Source organism: Lissotriton helveticus, chromosome 10, assembly GCF_964261635.1.
Source record: "Lissotriton helveticus chromosome 10, aLisHel1.1, whole genome shotgun sequence".
In the NCBI taxonomy this organism is placed as follows: Eukaryota; Metazoa; Chordata; class Amphibia; order Caudata; family Salamandridae; genus Lissotriton; species Lissotriton helveticus.
In genome coordinates, this window is record NC_136071.1 from 881,655,585 (window position 1) to 881,679,298 (window position 23,714).

The 23,714-nt window shown below is 48.0% G+C and overlaps 1 protein-coding gene across 1 annotated transcript in view; it reads left to right on the forward strand.

Annotated features, from left to right (window-relative positions):
• The window catches only part of MYRIP (myosin VIIA and Rab interacting protein), a 1,796,584-nt gene that overhangs the window by 1,290,139 nt on the left and 482,731 nt on the right, over positions 1-23,714 (forward strand). The window contains exon 8 of the mRNA XM_078663521.1: positions 17,436-17,585. Coding sequence (XP_078519647.1) covers positions 17,436-17,585 — 150 coding nt within the window. The remainder of the gene's footprint in view (positions 1-17,435; positions 17,586-23,714) is intronic.

The following is a 23,714-nucleotide window of genomic DNA, read 5'->3' on the forward strand; positions in this document are numbered from 1 at the left end:
TGCGCAGAATCCGTAAAATCTCTAGGTTTCTGACCGTCGAGGCCCTTCTCAAAACCTTCCTTTTTTCACAAGCATATGACTAACTTCACGCTGCCCTCCATGCCCCCAGTTCTCTTGTCCGCAGCGTCATGAAACCGCTTGGTGTAAGTGCGCTTTAAAAATCCTTTTAACATAACATAACATAACAAGCGGGACTTGATCTCTTCGGAAGAGGTGGTGCGGTCCGGTTCCCCATCAATGAGGGCCCTAATGTAAGAAGAAGCACGCGGCGGGCACAGCAAGTTAGCGAGAGTGCGTCCTGGGCGGTCACCCTCCCCGAAGCGGCGAGCAAGGCCCTCCCTTACCAGGAAGGACAGCTCGCGGCCAGCCTCCTCGGAGAATTCAGAGTGCTTTTGACGCAAAAGCACCAGTGCGTAGGGGCCAGCGCCGTTCGCAATGGAGGCATTGAGGTCCCGAATATCCCCCTCTAGCCGGGTGAGTGTGGAGCGAATGGCCTGAAGGACACCGGCTTGCTTAGATATGCACTCCCCCTGAATAAATACTTTAAACCCCTCCCATAGCGTAGAGGCCGAATCCACAGAACCTACATTGAGCTCAAAATAGTTAGCAATGGCGGTTTAGATCTCATCACAAAATACAGCATCCCGAAGAGCGTTGGAAGGAAGGCGCCAGGTGAATGCGCGGCGCTGGGAGTCGGGAGGTCGGAGAAGTAGACGGACCGGTGCGTGGTTGGACAGTGTGCGCGCAATGTGAGCAGCGTCTGTAGTCCAGGTCAGGACATCCGGCGATACCAGCCAGTGGTCAATGCGAGACCAACTGCCCCTAGCACCTGTAACGCACGTACCCTCCCGGGCATCGGGGCGAAGGTGACGACAAACATCGACTAGCGAGTTGTTCGACAATATAGAAGACAGAGCGGTGGCCGCACGCGGGTGAGACCAGTGGGAGCCCGACCTGTCCAAATCCGCAGAAAGAGTGACGTTAAAGTCGCCACCCCAGACCCCCGCCGCAGGGCCGCAGGAGGAGATCAGATGCCAAACATTATAGAAGAAATTAGGGTCGTCGGTATTCGGGCCATACACCGAAGCTAAGGTAACAGGCTGAGCAAGCAGCAACCCGTGGAGAATGACATATCGACCTTCTGGGTCGACTAGGGCACGAGAGGTCTGCCAGGGGAGGCCACGACGCAACAGGATTGAGACACCCCTAGCACAGGAGGAGTAGCTGGATGAGTGGGACTCCCCCAATATCTCGCGCCAAGCCTGGAGATCGAATCGGGGAGTAAGTGAGTCTCCTGGAGAAGGCAAATGTCAACCTTGTGGTGCTGTAGGTGGGCATGTGTCAGCCGGGCCTTGCGATGATCGTTTAGGCCACGGACATTCCAGGACCAGCAAGTTAAATTAGCCATAGGACCAGAGATGCGGGCCAATCAAACACAGGACGCAGAACCTGAGGCCAAGCAGCATCCAACCCAGTGTAGCCATAGTGGGGATGAAGGACCAGTGGGAGAACACAGGCGCAGCAGGAGCACAGAACGGGAGGGAGCCACCGCAGGAGAAATACCAGCTCAGAAGGGAGGGGAGGAGAGCTAAGGAAGCCGGGAGGAATCCAGCACATCAAAGACAGCACATGGGGGTAAAGAAACAGCCATGGTGTTACGCCAGAGACATAGCCAATTGCATAGCATCGTACATTAAATGCCGAAAAATCCGACCTTGAAGATGGTGCCGTATCTGCACGGGAACCTGCATTGGTAAAATGAAGCATTAAACCAACAACAAAAAAAATGAACCACCTCCTTGCTAGAGGAACAACCCCATCCACCCACCCCCCGAAAACTCCCAGGCGAGTCTCATACAGAGCATGAAAAGCAGAACAACTCTCAGTACCCCACCCATCCCCACCCACCTGCGCCCCCCCAACCAGGCAGAGAATACCCCCCACACCTCCAGCGGAAGCAGAACTGGAACCCATAAACACAGCCTCAGACCACCCCCCACCCACTCCAACCCCCCAATCAGGCTGCGCATACCACCCACCCCACCCCAGGGACACACAACTGGGAGGGGAAAACAAGATAGTGGAACTGGGAATCATCCCCTGGGGGCATGGCAGGACCCAGCATACACCCCTGCAGGGAAGCAGGGTGGCCAAGCTAAGGAGAAACAGACATCAATGAAGGAGAACACCACTCAATCAGACAGTAAGGGTAGCACTACTCATTCAATGTCACTAAGGTGCCCGGACCCATCAGGCTGGGACGTGGAAGGGGCAGAGCGGGACTCCTTGTTCAGTTTTTTGGCGAATGGCAGGGCCTCCCTAGGATCCAGAAAGACCAGCATTTGTGCCCCCTGCCGAACTCGTAGTTTAGCCGGATAGGCCAACGAATATGAAACCTCATCTTTGAGAAGAATTCGTTTTGCAAGGAGGAATTCTCTCCGGGCGGCCTGCACGGCGAGGGTGTAATCAGGGTAGAAGGAAAGGTTATTGCCCTGGTGGTTGATGGTTCCCTTCTCACGAGCCGCCTGAAGAATGACATCTCGATAGTTCAAAATCTTTGCTATGATCGGACATGGGGGAGGCCGGGACGAGGAAGAGGCCCCAGCGAGCGATGTGCCCTCTCAACGATGAAGACGGTGGACAGTACCTCACAAAACAGCTCCCTGAGCAGCTCCTCCACAAAGTCCTCCATCTTTGTAATGTTTGTGGACTCCGGTAGGCCCGTGATGCACAAGTTGCACCTCCAAGAACGGGCCTCCAAATCCTGGTTCTTTTCTCGGATAACCGCAAGGAGCTTGTCCATCTGTAACAGCTTTTGTCGGTCCTGGGTGGCAGAGTCCTCAGCATCGGAGACCCGGGACTCTATGTGCAGCAGGCGGTTGTCATGAGAATCCACACGGGACTTCACTTGATCGAGACGGGCCGAGAGTTGATCCAGCTGAGCAGCAATCCCAGTCACAGTGGACTTGACATCCAGCATTATGGTTTTGAGGTCATCATCACGGGAAGGTGGGTACTCCATGGCCCCCATAGGAGAGTCCGCACCCTCGGCGCCCGCGACGTCCTGCCGGGAAGATCTGCGCAGATCGAAGGCTATCTTGGGTTGTTTGGGGTCGTTCTTCCCCGTTGTGTAGAGTAACGATGAGACCGCAACAGGCCACAAGCCCACGGGGGCAACAGATGCAGGGCTGCCCCAGACGCCAACGACCATGTAAGAGAAGCAGCACCTGGCCTCCGGCCTGGGGAGACGGAAGAGGCGGGTCAAGCACAGCAGCCAGCTGTCACCAGCGACCATGCAGACCCCACAGGGTCAGTCGGAGTGGGAACGTCTTGTGCACTAGCCAGAGGAGTCCAAAAAGTGCCAGAGTGCTGAGCAGGCACACAGCAGCCCAACAATTCTCTACCCCACGTAGACCAGGGGCGATGGCGGCTACCGCCGTGATGGTCACGAGAGAAGGACCCTCTGTGGACCCAGAAGACAACACGAAGAGGACACCACATGGAATCCGGCAGGGTAGCAAGGCTCACAAGACAGGCGCTCTTGAATCGTCCCCCGTAGAAGACCTGAGGGGGGGAATAGGAGTGTGTCACCCCCGGCCCAGTAGGCCGCGCAGAGTCGACCAGGGCCCCCCGCGGGCAGCCGCTGTCGCAGGCGAGGGATGTAGCATCCAGTAGTAGAGCGGGGGCAGGTAGCGCCACAAATAGGAGGTCCAGGGAATGGCGTGGCACCACAGGTACATGCAAGGCCCAGCAGGGATCTGGCGCGGCAATCAGTGGGGTGGAAGGCAGGCACCCACCGGGAAAAAGGCGCAAATGCAGGCCGTCAAAGAAGGGAGGGCTCACACGGGTGACCAGCAGTGTAGAGTCAGGCCCCAGCCAGCGGCAGTATAGCAGATAAGGCCAGGAGAGGGGTACTCAGCGCAGGCAGTGAGCTGCGGAGGCCGGGGGGCAGCGGCAGAACCTCCCCCGTCGCAGGTCCAGAAATCAAGGCCGGGGCTCAGTCAGGACCCCCAGCAGGCCCAGGCCGGGAGCGGGCGCAGATGGGGTCAAAGGAGAGGCGGACAGCAGAGCTCTTCCCACGGCAGGATGCAGCAGGAGTAGTGGCGCGCGCGCCCCAGAAGGGGGACTGCCAGCAGAGGATAGCGAAGGGGACCGCCGCTCCCACAGCACCGGTCAGGCGCCGCGGCAACCACGCAAGTCCGGGGGAGGGAGACCAGGCCACAACCAGGCCGCAGCGTCCACAGACCGGCCAGCACAGCGGGTGGCCCCCAACCCCGCCAGCAGCCCCCCACAATGGCTGCGCCACTCACCCGGGCACAGCAGCGTCTGCAGGCCGTCTCCAGTGCAGGGATCACCAGGTACCAGTGGCTCCCGGGCCGCACAGGGGTAGGCCTCCGGCGCAGGACCACAGCGCCAGACACGAGGCATGGACTTCCGCCGGCGAGGCCCGCAGCAAGGCCTGGAACAGATCAGAAGAAGCCTCGGGATCTCCAGGGACAGGAAATCGCAATGTAGTGCAGATCCATCCGTGTTGTCTGTCGGATAATGATGGATTATTAAGCTTGGCCGGCAGAGTCCACTCACAGTGCGGCCATCTTGCAGCCGGCCAAGCTACGCCTTCTTATAATCCAGATTTAGGAGAGAAAGCATCCTGTATTACCTGTAATGGGAGGGGTAAAGACTGTCTTTCAAGCGATTTGGCATACAACTCTAACAATTGCGGTGTCAACACGTCTTTGTACGCCTTGTAGAAGTCACCTATAAACCCATCTAGTCCAGGGGGATGTGAGCCTCGTAGGGCCTCTATGGCTTCAATGACATCAGTCTCTGCTATGAGTTCTGCTAAAAAATCTTGCATGCCCTTTTCTAAGTACACCAGTGCGATTTCTGACAGGTAGTCCTCTCGTGCAGTGGGGTCGCTCTCTGCCTTGGTTGTATACAAGGCTTTGAAATAAGTCAAAAACTTGTCCCAAATGTCAATTGTAGACGTGTGTTATTGGTGGAGGTGCTGATTTCAGTAATATAAGCTTTATTGTACGGGGCGGAGCATCTGTGCTAACTTTTGACTGGGGCGTTCACCTTCGCCATATTGTCTAGCCGTCTGGTATTTCCCCAAATGTAAGACCTCACTTTCTGCCGTCTCCCGAAATTCGAGAAGGAGAGCCAAACGTCGCCCTTCCCTCTCTGTGTCGTTTGTGTGGGTTGGTGAGCTATCTATGTCAGCGAGTTCGTGTTCTATGCGTGCTAGTGTGTTCCGGAGATCCCGGAGTACACCGGCGTGCTTTGAAATGCAGACTCCCATATGTATACCTTAAATCCTTCTCACAAGACCGCCCATGTATCTACTGACCCTGTATTTAGGGAAAAGTAGTCTTCAATGGTGCTGTGCACCTCTGCATTAAAAAGGTCATCGTGCAGGGCCCGGCTTGGGAATCGCCACTGTTGCTCGTACCCCTGCGGGCGGGGGATCTGCAGGTTGGGATGTACAAGGGCATAGTCCAAATATGTTCTGGGCAGCGTCTTCATCGATCAAAACCAGCCAGCACAACCTGGAGATATTAGCCAATAATCAATCCTGGTCCATGTGTTGTGTTGACTGGATTAGTGTGTGTATTCTGTGTGCGTTGGGCTGCGCCTACGTCAGATGTCTGTAGAGTGTATTGTTCACATATTTCTAGCAGTGCGCGGCACGCTCTCGGTTTGGCACCTGGGGTGTTTGCAGTGCTGTCTAATGTCAGGTCCAAGAGCAAATTGAAGTCCCCTCCAATCATAACTAGGCTTGGTTCTAATCTGGCGTAATTGCTATAGTTAGAGAAGTACCTATGTGTTTCCCAACTCGCGTCAAATTGAGCTGAATCTGTTGTGGGCAGATGGGTTTTCTGTAGATATGCGATATCAAAATTATGTCTCATTAAATAATGTATAACGTGTCTCCGCTTATGGTTGTCATTCAATCCCCTTACATTCCAAGACAATAAGGAGAGGCCAGAGGGGCCAGCGGCATTACCTAACTGGATCATCAGACATGTGTTTTAGGTGAAGCAAAGTAGCGTAACGGCAAGCAATAAAAAGTTCAGACTGTGTCCGTTGCTGCATGTGCATAGTAACATTGAACCAAAACGCAACCCCCCCTTCCTCCACCCAGCCTCGCTACTCCAAAAGCGAGGAAGTTTAAGCACTAAAGAAATTTACAGCATAGTGCTAAGCCCCCAAAAGGGTGCTTCCATAAATGCAAAGACCTATTCACGGTATACACCATGAGGGATGGCAGCGCCACTTAATTCGGCCTGCAAACTGAAATCTTACAGAAAAATAGTACACATTATCCCCATTTTGTGTTTCACATATGCAATTCCCATATAATGTTAGCCTGTAGCAGAGGCAGAGAACAGTTCAGCACTAGCATCTGATCCGCTATGTGGTGGAAAGGGACCCCCATCCACCAGGCCAGAGTGCTTGCTATTCTGCTTGTACATATGACAAAACTCTTGTGCTTCTGTGAGAGAATCAAATATGCAAGCTTGGCCCACAACGTCCCCTTTCAATCTGGCCGAGTAGAGCATGCTGTACTTTAAACCCAGGTTCCTCAGGGTAGCCTGACCCTATTATATTTCCTGCGAGCATCCTGCACCATAACAGTGAAGTCAGGAAAGAAGGATAGCTTAGGTGGCTTTGCCAAGTTCACGCGCAAGACGTAATGCTGTGTCGTGGTCCCTGAAGTTCATTACACATGCAATGATGGGTCTGGCGTGGCACTAGAAGACAAAAGAGGTACGGTGTTCCTGGGTGGCAACTTGACCACCTGGTAAGTGCTCAGAGTGGTGGGGAGGTGGGGAATACCTCCTTTCGGAACTAGGACCCTCACACACCCAGCAAGCTAGGTTTCATGCTTCATTATATGGGTCTTCACCTCGTCAAGCCGGCGCTGCAATGCTCAACGGGCACCCATAAAGAGTCTCTTTATCGAAGATCTTTTGTTCCTTGCCGTATAGTCGCCGTGGGTGTGAGGGGCCTGGTAAGATGTAGATGTGGTGTGTGGGTTAAAAAAGGGAAGGGAATTCTCTATAATTATTTTTATTCTGGAGAGGTCACAACCTGATTAAAAAGTAAAAATTAGAAGGAGGGCGACTATTTTGTTTTAATCTGACTAAAATTATGCTCTACCCCTTAGTGGTCAACATGTTTCTCGCCTATAAAATGTCTCTGATAGATCGTTTGGTGATTCCTCAGGACCTAGTGACTAAATGAAAACTATCTACAGTGTGTGGTGTGGTTCTACATACCACTTCTTCTCTCAGTAGGACGTTGCCCCGGAGAAAAACAGCCAACCTAGAGTACAAACAAAAAGGATCAAAAAACCAAATGGAGATATTGGTACATAGTCCTATTAATTCCAGTGGGTGTTGTTTCACAGTACACAACCTCTTTGAATCTATACAAGTGATAAAAACAACATGATTTCATGCATATCACATTCTAAGTGTGCCTTCATTTGTATTTAGAATATAAAAACCTCTGTGTAACCAGTTAGAGTAATTGAACATCATGGTGAGTGTGTATCAGCTCACCTCTTAAGAATTGAAGTGCTGCTTAATCAGACCGCAGTGGAGTATATGGACACTCAATGTAGTGTCGCTGTTTATAAAAAGGAAAAAACAAACAACAAAATATGCTGGGTGTGGGCTTGTAGGCACAACGTTTAGTTGCTAAGGCCATGACTCTAGAGCATTAAAAGTGAAAGTGGGCAAGGTTCAGGTTAAAGTAAGCCCATAGTCGTGAAATTGGTATCATTGACAATGTTATTCAACAGACTCAAAAGTGCCCCAGACCTGCCTGCGTAGCTGCTGGCGCCTTCACCATGCGCTCTGAAATTATGCCAATCGTGCGGTGTCCGGGGGGCAGCCAGGATTGGGCCGCGGCCCAATGATCGGTGAGCGCGCTCCACCACGAATACCGGTGTGAAAGAGTCCCTCCCAAATAGGTCAGATAGCAGCGTTTCTACGAAGACGTCCATGCGGCCAGTCGCTGTGAATTCTGGAACCCCTTAAATGTGAATATTATTACACCTACTGCGCGCTTCGAGGTCCTCGTTCTTTATGACTACCTCTTTTAAGATGCGTTCGACACGTTCTAAACTTTTCAATGACTGGGTTGTGCCATCTTCAATGTCCAAAATTCGGGCCTCCGCTACATCTAGGCGTCGGTCGTTTTTTTGGATCTTTGCCCCCATGTCTGTCAGGCTCTTGTCCAACGCGTCGAACCGCCCATCATGGGCTCGGAAACCAGCCCTCATCTCTTGGAGCATGAACGTCGCAAGGGTAAGGAGATTGTCTTGGTTGTCTGCACCCCGCGCTCGTCCGCCATGCTGGATTCGTCCTCTGCAGGTTTGTCTGCAAATTTTTCAAATTGCAGGCAGGCGCGGTGTGTCCATTGGGGTGTGGGGGCGTAGCCCCCCCGCCCGCAGCTCCCTCGGCGTCTCAGTTTACTTAGTTCAAAGTGTGTTGTGTTGCTGCCTGTTGCCAGTGGGGGGCAACAGGCAGCAGCACAACACAAGTGCGCATGAGTGGGGACGGAGGGCGAATTTTCGCACCGTGCCCACGCATGCGCACTTGTGTTTTGAGTTGTTTGCGCATGCCCATTAGGAGCCCTTCGGGCTCCTAATGGGCATGCGGCGGGCAAAGAATAGCTGTGCCCTAAGACAGGCTGAGAGGGCCTCTAGGCGCCAACGGACTCGGTGTGGCGCGGACCTCCTCAGGACCTCAGGTAGGATTTTAAAATGTTATTTAAATAATCCCCCTCCCCCCGTGCGACCTCCTCCCCCCCGCACCCCCCTCCCCCCGCGCGACCCCCCCCCCCCCCCTTCCCGAGCCGCGACTGAGCAATTGTGGTGCAGTTTCCGAAAAAAGTGATGGCGGAGGATTGGCACAAGGGATAGAGGGTGGGAGAGGGAGAAATGATTGTTAAAGGGAGGAGGATGATGAATGGAGAGAGAGATATCATGCGAAGGAAGGAAGAAGAAAGACTGGCGAAGTGGGGAAGAAATTTAAAATACAGGAGAAGTAGGTAAAGAAAAACACGTCTGCCGAAACCCGGGCTCGAACCAGTGACCTTAGCCTTGGCGCTATCGGTCATACTTTTCAGGCCACAGTTTATAAAAACAGCAACCAAAACATTTGGTCACATTATGTACAGCTAGTGTGCTGGGTGACATCACTGGTCATAGCCTGTCGCAACAGGGTCCGTCTGTGCAGTGACAGTCTATGAAATGACAACCTGTGGGGTGGCAGCCTGAGACAAGACAGTCAATCAGTGTAGCGGGGTGCTTATTGGCAGACTTTACAGTGACTGTCTGTGTGGTGATAGTCTGTGGCATTACAGCCAATGCAGTCAGCGTCCCTATTAGCTGCCTTTTCAGTAACAGTGCGTACCGGGGTCATAGTCTGTGAAATGACTGTGTAGTGGCATGCTCAGATGTCAGATAACAGCCCATACAGTCGTAGTGTTTACTTACAATCTTTACAGTGGCCGTGTATGCAGCGACAGGCGGTACAGAGACAGCCTCCAAAGGGGCATCCTGTGCAGTGACACAGTTTACAAAATGACAGCCTGAAACATACCAGTCATAGCGTTGATAGGCAGTCTCTACAGTGAGAGTATAAGGAGTGGATGCCGATATAATGACATCCTTTTCGGTTACATTCTATTAAAATTATGACATTCGGTGTAGTGAGCCTGAAACATGACTGTCTACAAGCAGCCTCTAACGTCACAGTCTGCGCAGAGGTGGTGCTTAGTGTGACAGTGTGACACTGTGTTTAGGAACATTCTGTGGAGTGACTATAAATGACAGCCTGAATAGTGCAGCCTGTGACATGCCAGTAAGTACGGGTACAGTGGTTACAGGCAGTCTCTGATGTCAGTATGTGCCATGGCACTGTGCACCTCAATCCAGAGCAGTACCACAATTTGCTTATCCATAGACCTGTCAAGTCTGCCAACCTAACTCTGTTGAGCAGCTCGGGCTCCTTTCCTAAGAGGTATACGGCGATCCCTAAAATGCTCATGCACCCCAGGCATTCTCAGTAGTACCCCTGCTCTCCCTGTAGTCAGCACAGCTCTGAAAAGCCTATCACTTAGCTCTCTTGCACTCTGGCTTGTCTAAGTCACTTACACAAGGCCAGAGTGCAAGAGAGCTGTTGGGGAGGGTGATGAATGAGGAAGGCGTAGAGATTACGGATCACAGCGAACTGTTCCTTTCAATCGAAGCTGAATTAAGGCAAACAGTAAAAGAAAGGAAGGAAAATGGAGGGGTGGAGGTAGTTCGTGAGAGTGTTTATCCGGGGAAAAAGGTCCCAGAGCGCGGAAAGGCTCTGTCATGCTGTTGGCTCACAGGGCCCCGTTCTCCTGCCAGCACTGGTGCTGAAGTGTAAAGTAATCGCTCTCAAAATGATGCTCATTTTTAATTGCTTTGTGCCGCCTTCAGAAAGTGTCACCTTTCAACCTGTCAGCAGAATGCCTCGTTTGCCTAGCCCTACTTTGTGGTAGGAGCCAAGAGAAGCATGCTGTGCGTGACACACAGTCTAAGTGAAATGCAGTGTATTAAACATGCTAAAACATGCTAACATTTACTTACAGTGTTTCACACGACTATTGCTGATGCACGTGCTAATCAAGCACCCTACATTTAGCATCTTCCTTCTAGGAGCACTTTATTTGAGTGTATTTCGTGTGCTCATTCAGGATTTTCATGTGCTGGGTTGTATTTGTTTACTGCACAAGCTAAAGTCTGGTTGATGGAAAGTTACAAACTTCCAAATTGATATACAATGGACAACAGGGATATTGTACAATATAATATTTCCGTTTCTTTGAAGAAACTGTGTGTGCGCATGTGTTTGTGTATGTGTTCGTATGTGTGTGTGTTCGTATGTGTGTGTTGTGTATGTGTGTTTATGTATGTGTGTGTTGTATGTGTGTGTGGGATTGGCGGTGTATTAGAGGTGCATTAGATGGCTTTGCTGGACTGTCATCTTGTCCATGCTGTAGGTGTGATAGGTGAGTTTGGTAGGTGTTTTGACCTTCAAGAGTAGGGGGGGAGGTTTGCCTTTGTTTGGATATGTGACCTGAAAACTTTCCTCAACAAAGCTGCCTTCTGATCTTCAAGAACAAAATTTAACTAGTGTAGGTTAGTAGGCCGTGTCCTGTGCTCACTGTGGAAGGTCACACCATGTCTTTGTGGCTCACACCATGTCTTTGTGGTGTGTCCCCTGGGTGACAGTGTATGGGTCACAGAGTGTATGTGGGGGCTTAGTGAGTGAACTTCACAAGCACACCCGCCATTAGTGTATATTGCTCAGAGGTGCGTGGCACTGGCAGGGCCTTGTTTTAGAAACATTTCTATCTACATGTTATTGTTATATGACATCCCTTTATTAATGCACCATTTACCAACTCTTTTTCAAAATGTTCTCGGTGAGAACCCCCCGAACTCCCCTTAAGATGTTCAGACTCGCTTGCAGCACTCACTCGTCACGATGCAATCCAACAGAAAGTTTACCCCTCACCACTTTCAAATGTCACCAGCCACCACTGATTGCAGGGTCGTCTGTTTAGGGTCTTTGCGGCCCATTCCTCAGGGCCACCGCAGGGGCATAGCGGCGAGACAGCTGGAGGTCATAGGGGGATGTACGGATGTCTGACAAAGTCACCAGTGCGCATAATTGCTATGTGTTATGTCGTCTGAGGGCCGATGCAAGTGTGCAGCACAGGACAATGGTAAGATGGGGAGGGCTGAGAAAGAATGGCTCGGCGCCACGAGGTTCGATCACCATAGCAAAACTGGTACCAGGCACCGATATCTCCCACTGAGCCTACGCAACTCAAGGTTGTGTTTCCTCACAGGGGCCCGGAAAGTATGCTTCTCCGTGACAAGAAGTGGTACAGAGCCGCCCGGTAAGCCGCCAGACCCAAGGTACCCTGTAGATCACCTGAGGCAGATAAGCGCGGCAGGCGGTCCAGTCGACTGCACGGATGCTGTGCCCAAATAGAAGAGCCAGGATTGATGCAGCTCCAACCGCAATCACAAACCTGGCCAGGAGATGAGGCTGTCTGCAGTCGCAGGGAGTGGCGGAGCCCCAGAGTTGCAGTCAATGTGTGAGTGGGCTGCAGGGAGCAGGGACCGCACCACCGGGAGGCCGGCCGCAATGATCTAGGGGCTAGCACCAGTGTTCAAGCCCCTGTATTGTGCGCCGTCCCGCTAATGGAAATGAGGCTGTCTGGGCCACAGCGGGCCCTGTCCCCGCTGCGGTCGGTATAAAATGCTGGACGCAGGTGCAGCGGAGCTAGCAGTAGCTGCGCTCCGCTCTAGCCCAAGACTCTGCAGTGTAGGGGGGGGCACTGATACCGCTATGCGGCCGTACACATTCACTCAGCACCGGACCCTCACCCACCCGCACCCCCCTCCCTGTCCAACACCTCACTGCTCCACTCGTCAATGCTATCCAGGCCACCAGGCGCTGCACCTCACGTCCCCACTCCTCCAGGCTGTGATGGCAATATCTCGGCTGTCCCGGGCCCAACAGCCCTCCGCAGCGGCCCGCTGGAGTCAGGGCAATCCCAGCGATCCTGCACCATCGCGTATATGGCGATAATGTAGGATGTGCTGAGCCGGATCACAGAGCTTCAACAGCGAGCGGCCATCTTGGTCTCTGGCGTGGCCATGCCCCTCTCCCTTAAGCTTCTTCACCTCATATAGCTCAGGCCATCAGTTTTATGGTACCCTGTGCTCTATCGGCTCCATCACTTACAGTTTTGGCCAGGCTGCAACTCGACCAAAGTGCCCTTCTGGTCATACCAGAGCTTCATGACCTCCTGTCTGGCTTCCATATTCTCCTTCACCTTACCAGAAGTGCTTCATCTGGTTATAGAGGGACAACATGTAGCTGAACACATCCTGAGGGGCTGTCTTGGGAGCTTGTTCACAACCCTTGTTTATCAGACTGTGAGAGGCCCTCTGACAGGTTGACCATTTAGAAGTTCAAAGGAGCTGAATCCAATGTCTTCTGCAGTACCTCCCTTTAAGCGAACAACACGCATGGCAGGAGGACATCCCCCTTCTGCTTCAAGGGCTACATGTTTCAGCCTTCCTCGAAAACACAGAGCCTTGTGTCAGGACCAGTGTTTCAGGGATCCCTAAGGATTGCCTAATCTTTTCTAGGTCAAAGAAGTGGGGAATCGGCTGTACTCTCAAATCATACTTTCATTTATACCATGCATAGGCTTTATGCTTACATTCCAACCGGCTTAATCATTGCTGGGTATCTGTAAAGAGATAAGAAAAATCACCACACCATTGTATTCCATTTTACTTAGTATACATCATCATAGACCACTTGTCTCTTAAACCTTCAACCAAACACCTGTATATAGGGTCACACTGCACTTGCTATAGGTGAATATATCTATGGCCTCCTAATGAGTCCTGATTTTAGCCCACTGTCCTTGATAGCTCTAGGCCACCACTGTGTCTCGCTCTATCCATATCTTTAGTAAGGTGGTTCTGCACCTCATACGTGGTCCCCAAACACACTCCTTACTGATATATTTAACGCTTCTCTCCGTTTTTATCGATGAGCAAGGGTCAATGTTCTTATAGTCACACTCTAATTTTTTGTGTCAGAAAAAAATTAAAAAAGAGAAAGAAAAATTGGGTTTTATATTGATTTATTGCTACTTTTCTCTGTAATACACAACTATGCTGTCTTGGAGATCAAGTTGTTACCTCCATAACATTTGTCTGTAATCTCTGTCCAACCTCCCTACTACCCACAAATCTACCTTATTATTGCTAGCAATTCTCTACCAGGGGAATATTCCACTCCCCACTTACATCTTCAAAGAGATGTTCGTTCGGCTCAATCACCTAAGCATCCTCACTCATTGCGGGAGGTTCGCAAATGTTCAAATCCAGCTGCAGGTTTTATAGCCCCGTAGGAATGTCTCCTCCCACTTCCTGGTCGCATTTTTTTGCCATTCTGTCAGATATCTTCACATCATTATGATATCAGTGGAGGCAAGTAGGTAAAAAGTTTGAGGGAAGACAATTCTAAGGCTGACAGGTCTAACACATACCCACAAGATGACTCATGCCTGACAATATTATAAGAATGCCATGAGAATTGAGAAACCAATGCCTACATATCCAAATCACCATGGGAAATCACTTCACCTACTTCATACTTGACAGTGAAGCATCATTGCACTACTTCTGTGCAGCAGAATACAAAAAAGTGAAATTCATTCCATATTTCTCTCCAGCCAAGGTACAAGTATACACTTGGATGGTGGAAAACTGCTACCATGCATAGGAAAGTTCACAACAATGCTCACATACAAACCACAGAAGCAGATATGCATCTAATTGATGGCTCAAGTCATGCAGAATGACTGCTTAGCCTCCACGCTGCTAAATGACTAAAACTAATTGCAGTCCTATATATGGTGTAAGATGTACCACCAGCAGTGAAATCAACTCCCAAAGTTGTTCACAGGACTTGGGAAAATTAAAAAATGAATCACACATTTATACATCGACGATTGTATCAAGCCAGTAGCTCAACATGACTAAGATACTGTTTCATCTCCAGAAAGCAGCTGAAGTGGAACTACAAGAACTCCTAAAGATAGACATCAATAAGAAGACCCAAGTATCAATGGCTTGTGTGTCTCCATTTAGTAATAGTACCCCCATGCAACCCAAAAGGCCAAGTTTGACTGAGTGTGGACATGAGAATAGCCAATACTGTGATATGAGAGTTACACTAAGGACCACATCTGTTGGACATTATCAGACTCCTAAATGGAGCTCTCATGGATGTTAACAAAGGGGATAACCAGCTAGCATGAACACTTAAGATACATCACAACATTCACCATCCATCTAGGACTATTCCGATAAAAATAGTTCAGCTTCAGAGTGTCGTCAGCAGTTAAGAGCTTTCAAGAGGTCATCAGGCGTGCAATCCGTCCAATAGAGAATGTACTGAATTATAGTGACAGCATACTAGTATTTGGAACGATGGTAGATGAACATCACCGAGTATTAGAACAAGTATGTCAAGCACTTCAAAAAGCCAAACTGAAGCTAAATCCAGCAACGTGTGAGTTCTTCAAAACTAAACTAAAGCTCAATGGACATATTTTCTCCAGCCATGGTATGAAGCCTGGTCCAGACAAAATCAAGGTTTTAAATTAGACACTGGCCCAAAACGATGTTTGCGATGTTAGGTCACTCCTAGGAAGGGCGAGCTACATTAAGACTAAGCAAAAACCAGCACCTCTCTAAGCAAACTAACCAGGAAATGTCACAAGTTTAACACCAAAATGTGAAAAGGCATTAAAAAAAATTAAAAGGCGAGCCAGCAGCACCACCAACATTACCTACTTTGACCCAACCTGGAATACAGAGCTCACATTGGACGCAAGTCTCATATGCTTATGAGATATCCTGGCCCAACATCAACTGAACAAGGATTGATGCACAGTAAATGTTATACGCCAGTCCCAGTTTGTCAGACATTAAACGTCCTTACACTCAAGCAGAGATGGAAAGCCTAGCCATAGTCTGGACATGTGTACATTATCACATTTCTGTTTTTGTAAAGCAGTTTGAAATATTAACAAATCAGCAAGAACTTATGACGATTATCTGAAATCCCTGAGCAGAAATGCTACCAAGAACAGAGTACTGGGGAATCCATCGACAAGAATACTCCTTTTCCATACAACAGAGACACATAAAAGACAACAACCCTGCAGATTACATGTCTCATCACCCCCTCCAAAGGAAGAAAAACAGGTCGCCCCCGCAGAAGAATACTTAAACTTTGTGATGAATAATGCAATACCAAAGTCGCTGTGGCTAAACAATGTTGAAAAAGCCTCTCAAACTGGCACAATGCTATGAGAAGTGAGATGACTAATTCAACAAGGGCAATGGAGGTACCTGGATCTGGCGAAGAAGTAACAAACATGAAAGATATATCAGCCTTTTGGCAAGTGCATGAAAAACTAACCTTGACCCCCTATTGGGATAATCCGAAGAGATACCAAGATTGATATTCCCTGATCACTGCAGTCAAAAATCATGGATATTGTGCACAGAGGACATAGAGGGATAGTGGCAAAGAAGCGAGCACTGCGAGACCAGGTGTGGTTACCAGGACTGGATCAGCTAATGGAAAGGACACTCAAGTAATGCCACCCTTGTCAAACAACAAATGGGAAGTGAAAACCACTAGAACTCTAAATATCAGCTCTACCTGGAGCGGTCCTGCACACTGTCACAATAGACTACTTTGGACCTTTAGCATCAAGAAAATACTTTCTGGTTGTGATGGATGAATACTCAAGATTTTGCCAAACAGATCTCATCAACTAGTGCAAAATCGGTGATCCTGAAGCTGTTTGAAATATTTGCAGAATGTGGCAGTATAAAAACTGATTAACACCAACAATGGACCCCCAATCAAAGAACAAGAGTTGGCTGAATTTGTGGCTGAACGTTTCTAAGTTGGGTGGGGGAGGGGTGAAATACTGAGATGAATGGCCAACTGCCAGGTTGGTCAATGGTCTAGCACACTATTAACAGAAGCTTCCTGTGCAAGTAAGAGGGGGTCAGGGAGCGGGTAGTGGTCTGTAGATGAATGGCGAAGCCTAGCTCCTCATGGGCAGCCCTCATAGAATTATTAAGGAGATATAAAATAAAGCAGCATTTGTAACTTTGCAGCTTTTTTCCTTATTTAGTCAGTCACTACCTGGACAGTCTGGGCTGAGGTAAACACTCCAGGTGAGTGAGATCCTGTCAAGTTTTATGAGATCATTGACAGTGAACTGAAGGCTACTCGTTAATTGGGACAGATCATGATTCTGGGATGTAGGTGAGCATGGCATTGTCTCTGTCAAAGTGAACTTGAACTTGAATTTTGCTGCTGGGTGAAAAGGTTTTACTTTTCTGATCATGATGCGTACATGCCAGTGATAGGTGTCTTTTTTGAGACGTGAATGCTGAAGCTGAGGGTGATTTTAATGTGGAAACCCTTTAAGAAGTGATTCATCACCCCCTCATTTGCGTCATCTCCCCCCTCATCCCTGCATCAATTTTGTGTGTGGCATATGTCTACTTTGAAATATGTTATTCTAACAGGTCTACCTGCACTTGCCGTTTTCCGGTTGGTAGCGCTGAGATACACCTTTAGCCGAGTGCGAGTCGTTTAGTGCTATATCGAAGCCCTTAATATAACATTAATGCTACAAATGGTGGGAGAACTAAATACAACAGTTTTATAAAGTCATTCAAGTGTGATAATAGTGATGCTATTTGATTGTACCTAACATACCAAGTTGCATGTTTAATTTCCTGTTTTTGACTTATTCAGATAATACGGAGAAAAAAGAGCAAATGTGAGCAAGCAGAGGTAGAATATGATTGGTCGAGGGTTAGGGGCAGTGCACTAACCTCCCCTACAGTGTCGGAACAGAGTATGCGTCACTTCCAAGAAGGTCACACGGGAGCCGACATACTATGGGTAAGTTGCACTGAGTTCCTGTCACTGCTTTTGTTCAAGTTGTGAGCGTAACACTTTAAATGTGATTTGGTTTTCGGAGGGTAGATTGAGTATTAACATAATTATTAATCTGTCAGTACGAATGTGTATTTTTAAACTGCTTCGCTGGTTTCTAAATGTTAATGCCTCTTGGTAATAATGAATGTGTGCCTAACAATGCAACCCGGATATTGAGTTCTATCTATCATGGTAGCAGGTTTAAAGGGTTTAATAATGTAATAATTGCGCAGATGATTGACATAGATATGAAACAAAACATGGCTTGTTAAACAACGCTAAAAATATCGATTATTTGGAACAAAGATAAGAAACACACACAAGCGCAGAGTAGATTATATTCTCTCCAGGAGGGAATACCTCAATACCACACACAGAGATGGGGCACGAGCCTGGTGAATGATGCCATAGCTAATCCAGACAGAGGACAGGGGGAAACCCATTACACAACTAACCACCCTGACAGGGGAGAGGGTGTACTCCCAAACCGAAATCCATGCCATATTTACTGCGCATTATAGAGAGTTGTACAGGATGACAATCCGGCGCGCCTGAGGACCAAGAGGTATTGGGCGCCCCATTGCGGAATCTGAAATGAAGGCTGTCACAAAAGACTTAGCACATGGTAAGACCGCTGGGCCGAATGGCCTCCCGGCTACATTTTATCAAGCTTATGCCACTCAACTGGCCTCATTGCTGGCTGAAGTGTATGCTAAAGCATTGGAATTAGGGCGCCTCCCAGAGACAACTAGAGAGGCTCTTATAGTCTCTATCCCTAAACCAACTGGGATGTCCTGGATGTGATGGCATATCTACTCCTGTCAATGCTTAACCTGGACTATAAGATTCTTACTAAGCATCTAGCAAACAGACTCCAGCCCTGGCTTATCCAACGAGTAGTTCATGAGCTACTGGTATGTAGTTTTCCTGTGTGCATCCCAGAACACTGAATTTGAAGCTTTTACTTGGATGAATTATTATATGTATACCAACATTTAAAGTGTACAGTTGAAACAGAAATGTGTTTATTTTCAGAACTCATAAACGGATACTTGGAGAAAAATGGCTAAGTTTCCAAAATATATTTGTTTAAGTTAATGTTAATGTTAACAGGATTTATAAAGCGCATGAATACCTGAAGGTGTCTTGGCATTGAGAACACAGTAGCCTGCTCTGGCGTCTAGTTCTGGAACAACCATGTTTTTAGTCCTTTCCTGAAGGTGGAGAGGGAGTTTTGCAGTTCTGAGCTCACTAGGGAGAGTGTTCCACAGTTTGGAGGTGCCATAATGAAAGCTGCGGCCACCCCAGTGTGATGTTCAAATTTTGGGCACTGTCAAGAGTTTGGCCCCCGTAGAACGGACATGTATGGTTGGTTCATACCAGACAAAAAGGTTCTGCAGGAAGGAACGACCTGTGTGGTTCAATGCTTTGTAAGCCAGACACAGAGCTTTAAGTATGATGTGTTGAGCTACCGGAAGCCAGCGCAGGCTGCAAATCTCTTTAGATACAGAATTGCACCTAGGGGTGTTAACCAGTAACCCTGCTGCTGTGTTTTGAACAGTCTGAAGCTTTTTTAAGCACTGCTGCTGTATATTCAAATACAGCCCATTGCAGTAATCCAGTTTAGACTGAATTAATGAAATTACCACAGTTTTCCTGGTGGATATAAGGAAAAATATTCCTTATTTTCTTGATAAGAAAGTGGGAGGTGGAGACAGTTGCATTTGTTTGCTGAGAAAGTGATATTTATTTATATTTAATTTTATAGAGCGCACAGCTACTCGGAGGTTTCCCGGCGCTAAACTAACAAAGAGGGAGTACAGTTGCAAAGTTTATTGATCAAAAAGCCAAGTTTTTACATCTTTTCGGAACTTTAGATAGTTGGGTTCAGTCCGAATAGACAAAGGGAGAGAGTTCCACAGGGATGGTGCCAGAAAAGCAAAAGATCGACCGCCCATTCTGGCTCTCTTCGTCCTAGGGATCTGAAGTGTATGTTGCCCGGATGAGCGAAGAGTGCGGGCAGGAAGGTATGGATAAATTAAAGATTTCAGATACTGAGGGGCCTTACCAGTATTAATTTTATGTATAAGACAAAGAGCCTTAAATTTGCAACAACTGTCAATGCATAGCCAATGAAGGCTACGACGGTACAGAGATGTGGAAGATTTGTAAGGTAATTTGCACAATAGACGAACTGCCATGTTCTGGACCGTTTGTAGTTTACGGATTACCTCCTTGCCTGCTCCTAGAAAGAGAGCATTACCATAGTCAAGGCGAGATGTTATTAACGCCTGGACTACGGTTTTCTGGGTTTCCAGAGGAAGCATCCAGGTGATTTTCCTCAACCATTTGAGGATAGTTATACAAACGGAGGAGACTCTCACGGCATGTTGACTCATGGACAGCTGGTCATTAAATATTATTCCCAAGTTCCGGGCTGTTTTCGAAGGGTTAGGAGGGGTGCCCATTTGAGTAGGCCAGTGAGAGGGTCCCCATAAGGCAGGATTGTTGCCAAACAGGAGGAGCTCAGTTTTCCCTCCGTTCAGTTTTAGCTTATTGTTGTGCATCCAAGAGGCAATATTGTTGAGACCATGTCGGAGGGAAGAAGTAGTGGAGTGATGACTGGTGGAAAGAGAAAAGATGATCTGTGTGTCATCTGCATATGAAAATATGGAGAGCCCAGCTAGCTCCGCAATGGCAGACAAAGGTCTGACATATAAATTAAAAAGGAGGGGGCTCAGAATGGAACCTTGTGGCACACCATATGCAGATGTATGAGTTTTGGATGCAGAGGTGGACGAGAAGACTTGAAATGTCCGGTCGGACAGAAAACTGATGAGCCATTCAAGGGCAGAATGGGTAATGCCAGATAGCTTCAGGATGTTAATCAGAATGGGGTGGGAGACCGTATCAAATGCGGCACTTAAATTCAGTAGAATAAGTGCCACGGTCTCCCCTCTGTCCACCAGATGACGGATGGTTTCAGAGACTCCCAGAAGAGTGGATTCCGTAGAAAAACCAGAACGAAAACCAGATTGTGAAGGGTGTAAGATGTTGTGAGATTCAATGAAACTAGTGAGTTGTTTATTTATATGCCTTTCCAGAATTTTAGAGTAGACTGGAAGGAGCGAAATTGGCCGGAAGTTGGCGGGATTATTAGGGTCTGCATTGGCCTTTTTCAGCAACGGTACGACCATTGCATGTTTCCATGAATTAGGGACCTTGGCCTCCCTCAAAGATGTATTTAGTAAATCCATGATGAGCTTTATAAAAGAAGGGTCTAGTGTAAGTAAAATTGAGGGAGGGAAAGGATCCAACGGGGAACCTGATTTGATACTTTTCACTATGTCATGTAGTGTAGAAGGAGTCAAGGGGTCCCAGGCAGTAATCTCCGCAACTGCCGACTGAAGGACATCAGGGGTAGTGGGTGTAGTAGATTCAGAGGCGGAGTGAATGTTAGAGGGGCCAAAGTCAGCATATATACTTTCGATTTTAGAGACAAAAAAATCAGCTAGAGAGTCACATTGTGCTTTATCTAGGCATGGGGCCTTAGGTTGACTAGTGGCACCAGAAATTTCCTGCACTACCTTAAACAAGGCTTTAGGACGGTTTGGGGCATTTAAGATGGAGGAGTTGACATATTCGGTTCTGGCTGTCTTGCAGAGAGTATGGTATTTGGCTAAAGCTGCTTTGTACTGTAGTTTAGCTTGTGGATCGTAGTCAAAACGCCACTTCCGCTCAAGATGTTTACAGTTGGTTTTTTCTTTTTTTAGATGGTCATTAAACCATGGCGCGGGAGGGTGATGTATATTAAATGTCTGCTTTCGAAGTGGAAGACAAATGTCTGCCGCAGACGTAAACCAGCGATGAATAACGTCCACTTGATCAATGCTACTGACCTTAGTAAGGGGCATTGAACCTGATAAAACAGAATTGAATTTGTTAGAGTCCAATTTCTTCCAATTGCGGGTCATTCTGGGTTTAGTAGCAATTGCTGATTGACTAATAGATTGATCAAACGAAATAGAGAATTCTACCACAAAGTGGTCAGACCACGGGATGGGAAAAGGGAGCTTGCATGATACCGAATCCAAATTAGATAAAATAGGGTCAAGCAAATTACCCGCCTTATGAGTAGGGCCTGAATTGTGTAGAGTAATATTCATGGCCGCTAAATCAGACAGTAAATTAGTACTGATGGGGCAGGTTGCATCATTAAAATGAATGTTAAGATCGCCGACAATAAGAAAGTTAGTTGCCGTCAATAGTAAAGGAGCTAGACTTTCAGAAAGAGATGAGGCCCAAAAAGTGGCAGGGCCAGGGGGACGGTAAATCAAAACACCTGTAAGTGTAAGATTGGGGGATAGAAGTATCTTAAACAGCCCAGCCTCACAGTTAGGAATCACAATATCCTCCCATTTACAGGAAAATGTTCGTTTAAAAACAATGGCTATTCCCCCACCCTCCTTACCCTTTCTGTTGCTACCCGTGTAGGTGTAATTATCGGGAAGGGCGGCTGCAATATCACGACCAGAATGGTCTGTCAGCCAGGTCTCCGTGAGGAATAAGGCATCGGGTTGGAAGGAGCAGAGAAGGTCAAAAACATCTCTGCTGTGCTTAGGGAGGGACCTGCAATTGAGACTGATAAAGTTAAAGGTCTGTGAGGGAAGTTTCAGAATTGGTTTACATAAAAAATTAGATGCCGAGATGTCTAATGTTGATGGTAGAGCAGAGAGGAACAACGAACAATCCGGGCATGTCAGGGGCGTATGCTGTGGGTTGTTTGTTGTCAAGCCATACTCCCAGGTGCTTAGCCTTGACCCCTGGTTTTGGTGGTTCTCCCATCTCTGCTGGCCATCACAGACTGCCCCAATTTGGCTGCATATCACCAAAGGTCAGGACCTCTGTTTTATCAGAGTTGAGTTTGAGACAATGTGTACTCACCCATCTGTCTACAGGGCACATGCAACTCTGAAATTGTTGGATAGGAGGCGCCTGATTTTTACATGCAGCCACCACTATCTGAGTGTCATCGGCATAAGATGTCAGACTAAACCCAAAGTCCCGGATCAGAGGAGCCAGTTCGGAGATATAGACATTAAAAAGAGAAGGGCTCAAGGAGGAGCCCTGTGGTACTCCGCACGGGAGGGTATAAGGCTCTGAATGATACCCATCCACCGATACTGTTAGTCTCCTGTCCTTGAGAAAGGAGGAAAGTAGGGCATGTGCGGTACCCCTGACCCCCAGACACTCCAGCCGCTGTTGCAAGAGAGAGTGTGATCAACAGTATCAAAAGCGGCTGACAGATTGAGGAGCACAAGGGTGGCTGTGCCTCCTCCATCCATCACCACTCTAATCTCCTCTGTGGCTTTGATGAGTGCTGTTTCCATTGTGTTCTTGACGGAAACCAAACTGGGAGTGATGAAGCAGGTTATTTTTGCAAATAAATTGGGTTAATTGAATATTCATGATTTTATCAATTATTTTTGCTGGCAATGTTAACCGGGCAATCGGACAATAGTTGTTCAGGTTGGTCACATCCAGGTTGGGTTTTTAGCAGCAGAAGGATGGAAGTATCCTTCCACATGGAAGGAAAATTGCCGGAGTCAAACATAGAGTAAAAAATGTATGTTAGCCCAGGACTAACAGGTCCGCTATTTCTTTCAGAAATGCCGGCGGGCATGGGTTAGAAGGGGATCTTGATTTAGCTTAATTTACATATTTTTCCACTGCTTAGGATGAAGTGGGGGAGAAACTAAGCAGGGTGTTCTTTTCAGACTCAAGAGTGGTGAGGAGGTGAATTGATGTATCCTCGAAGTTCTTAAAAATGTCCAAGACTTTGGTTTTAAATGCAACTGCAATCTCATCACAAAACCTTTGATTGCCCTTGGTCTCTATATTTTGGGTATGGTGAGTTTGTTTACTACTGCAAATAGTGTTTTAGAGGAATTTTTTGCTTCCTCAATCTGTTTGGTGAAGTAATTCCTCTTTTCTGCTATCATTAAATGAGTGATAATTTGCTTGCCAACACCTACACATTTAATGCTGATATTTTAGTAATAAAATCATGAAACATTGGGAAAACATTTTACA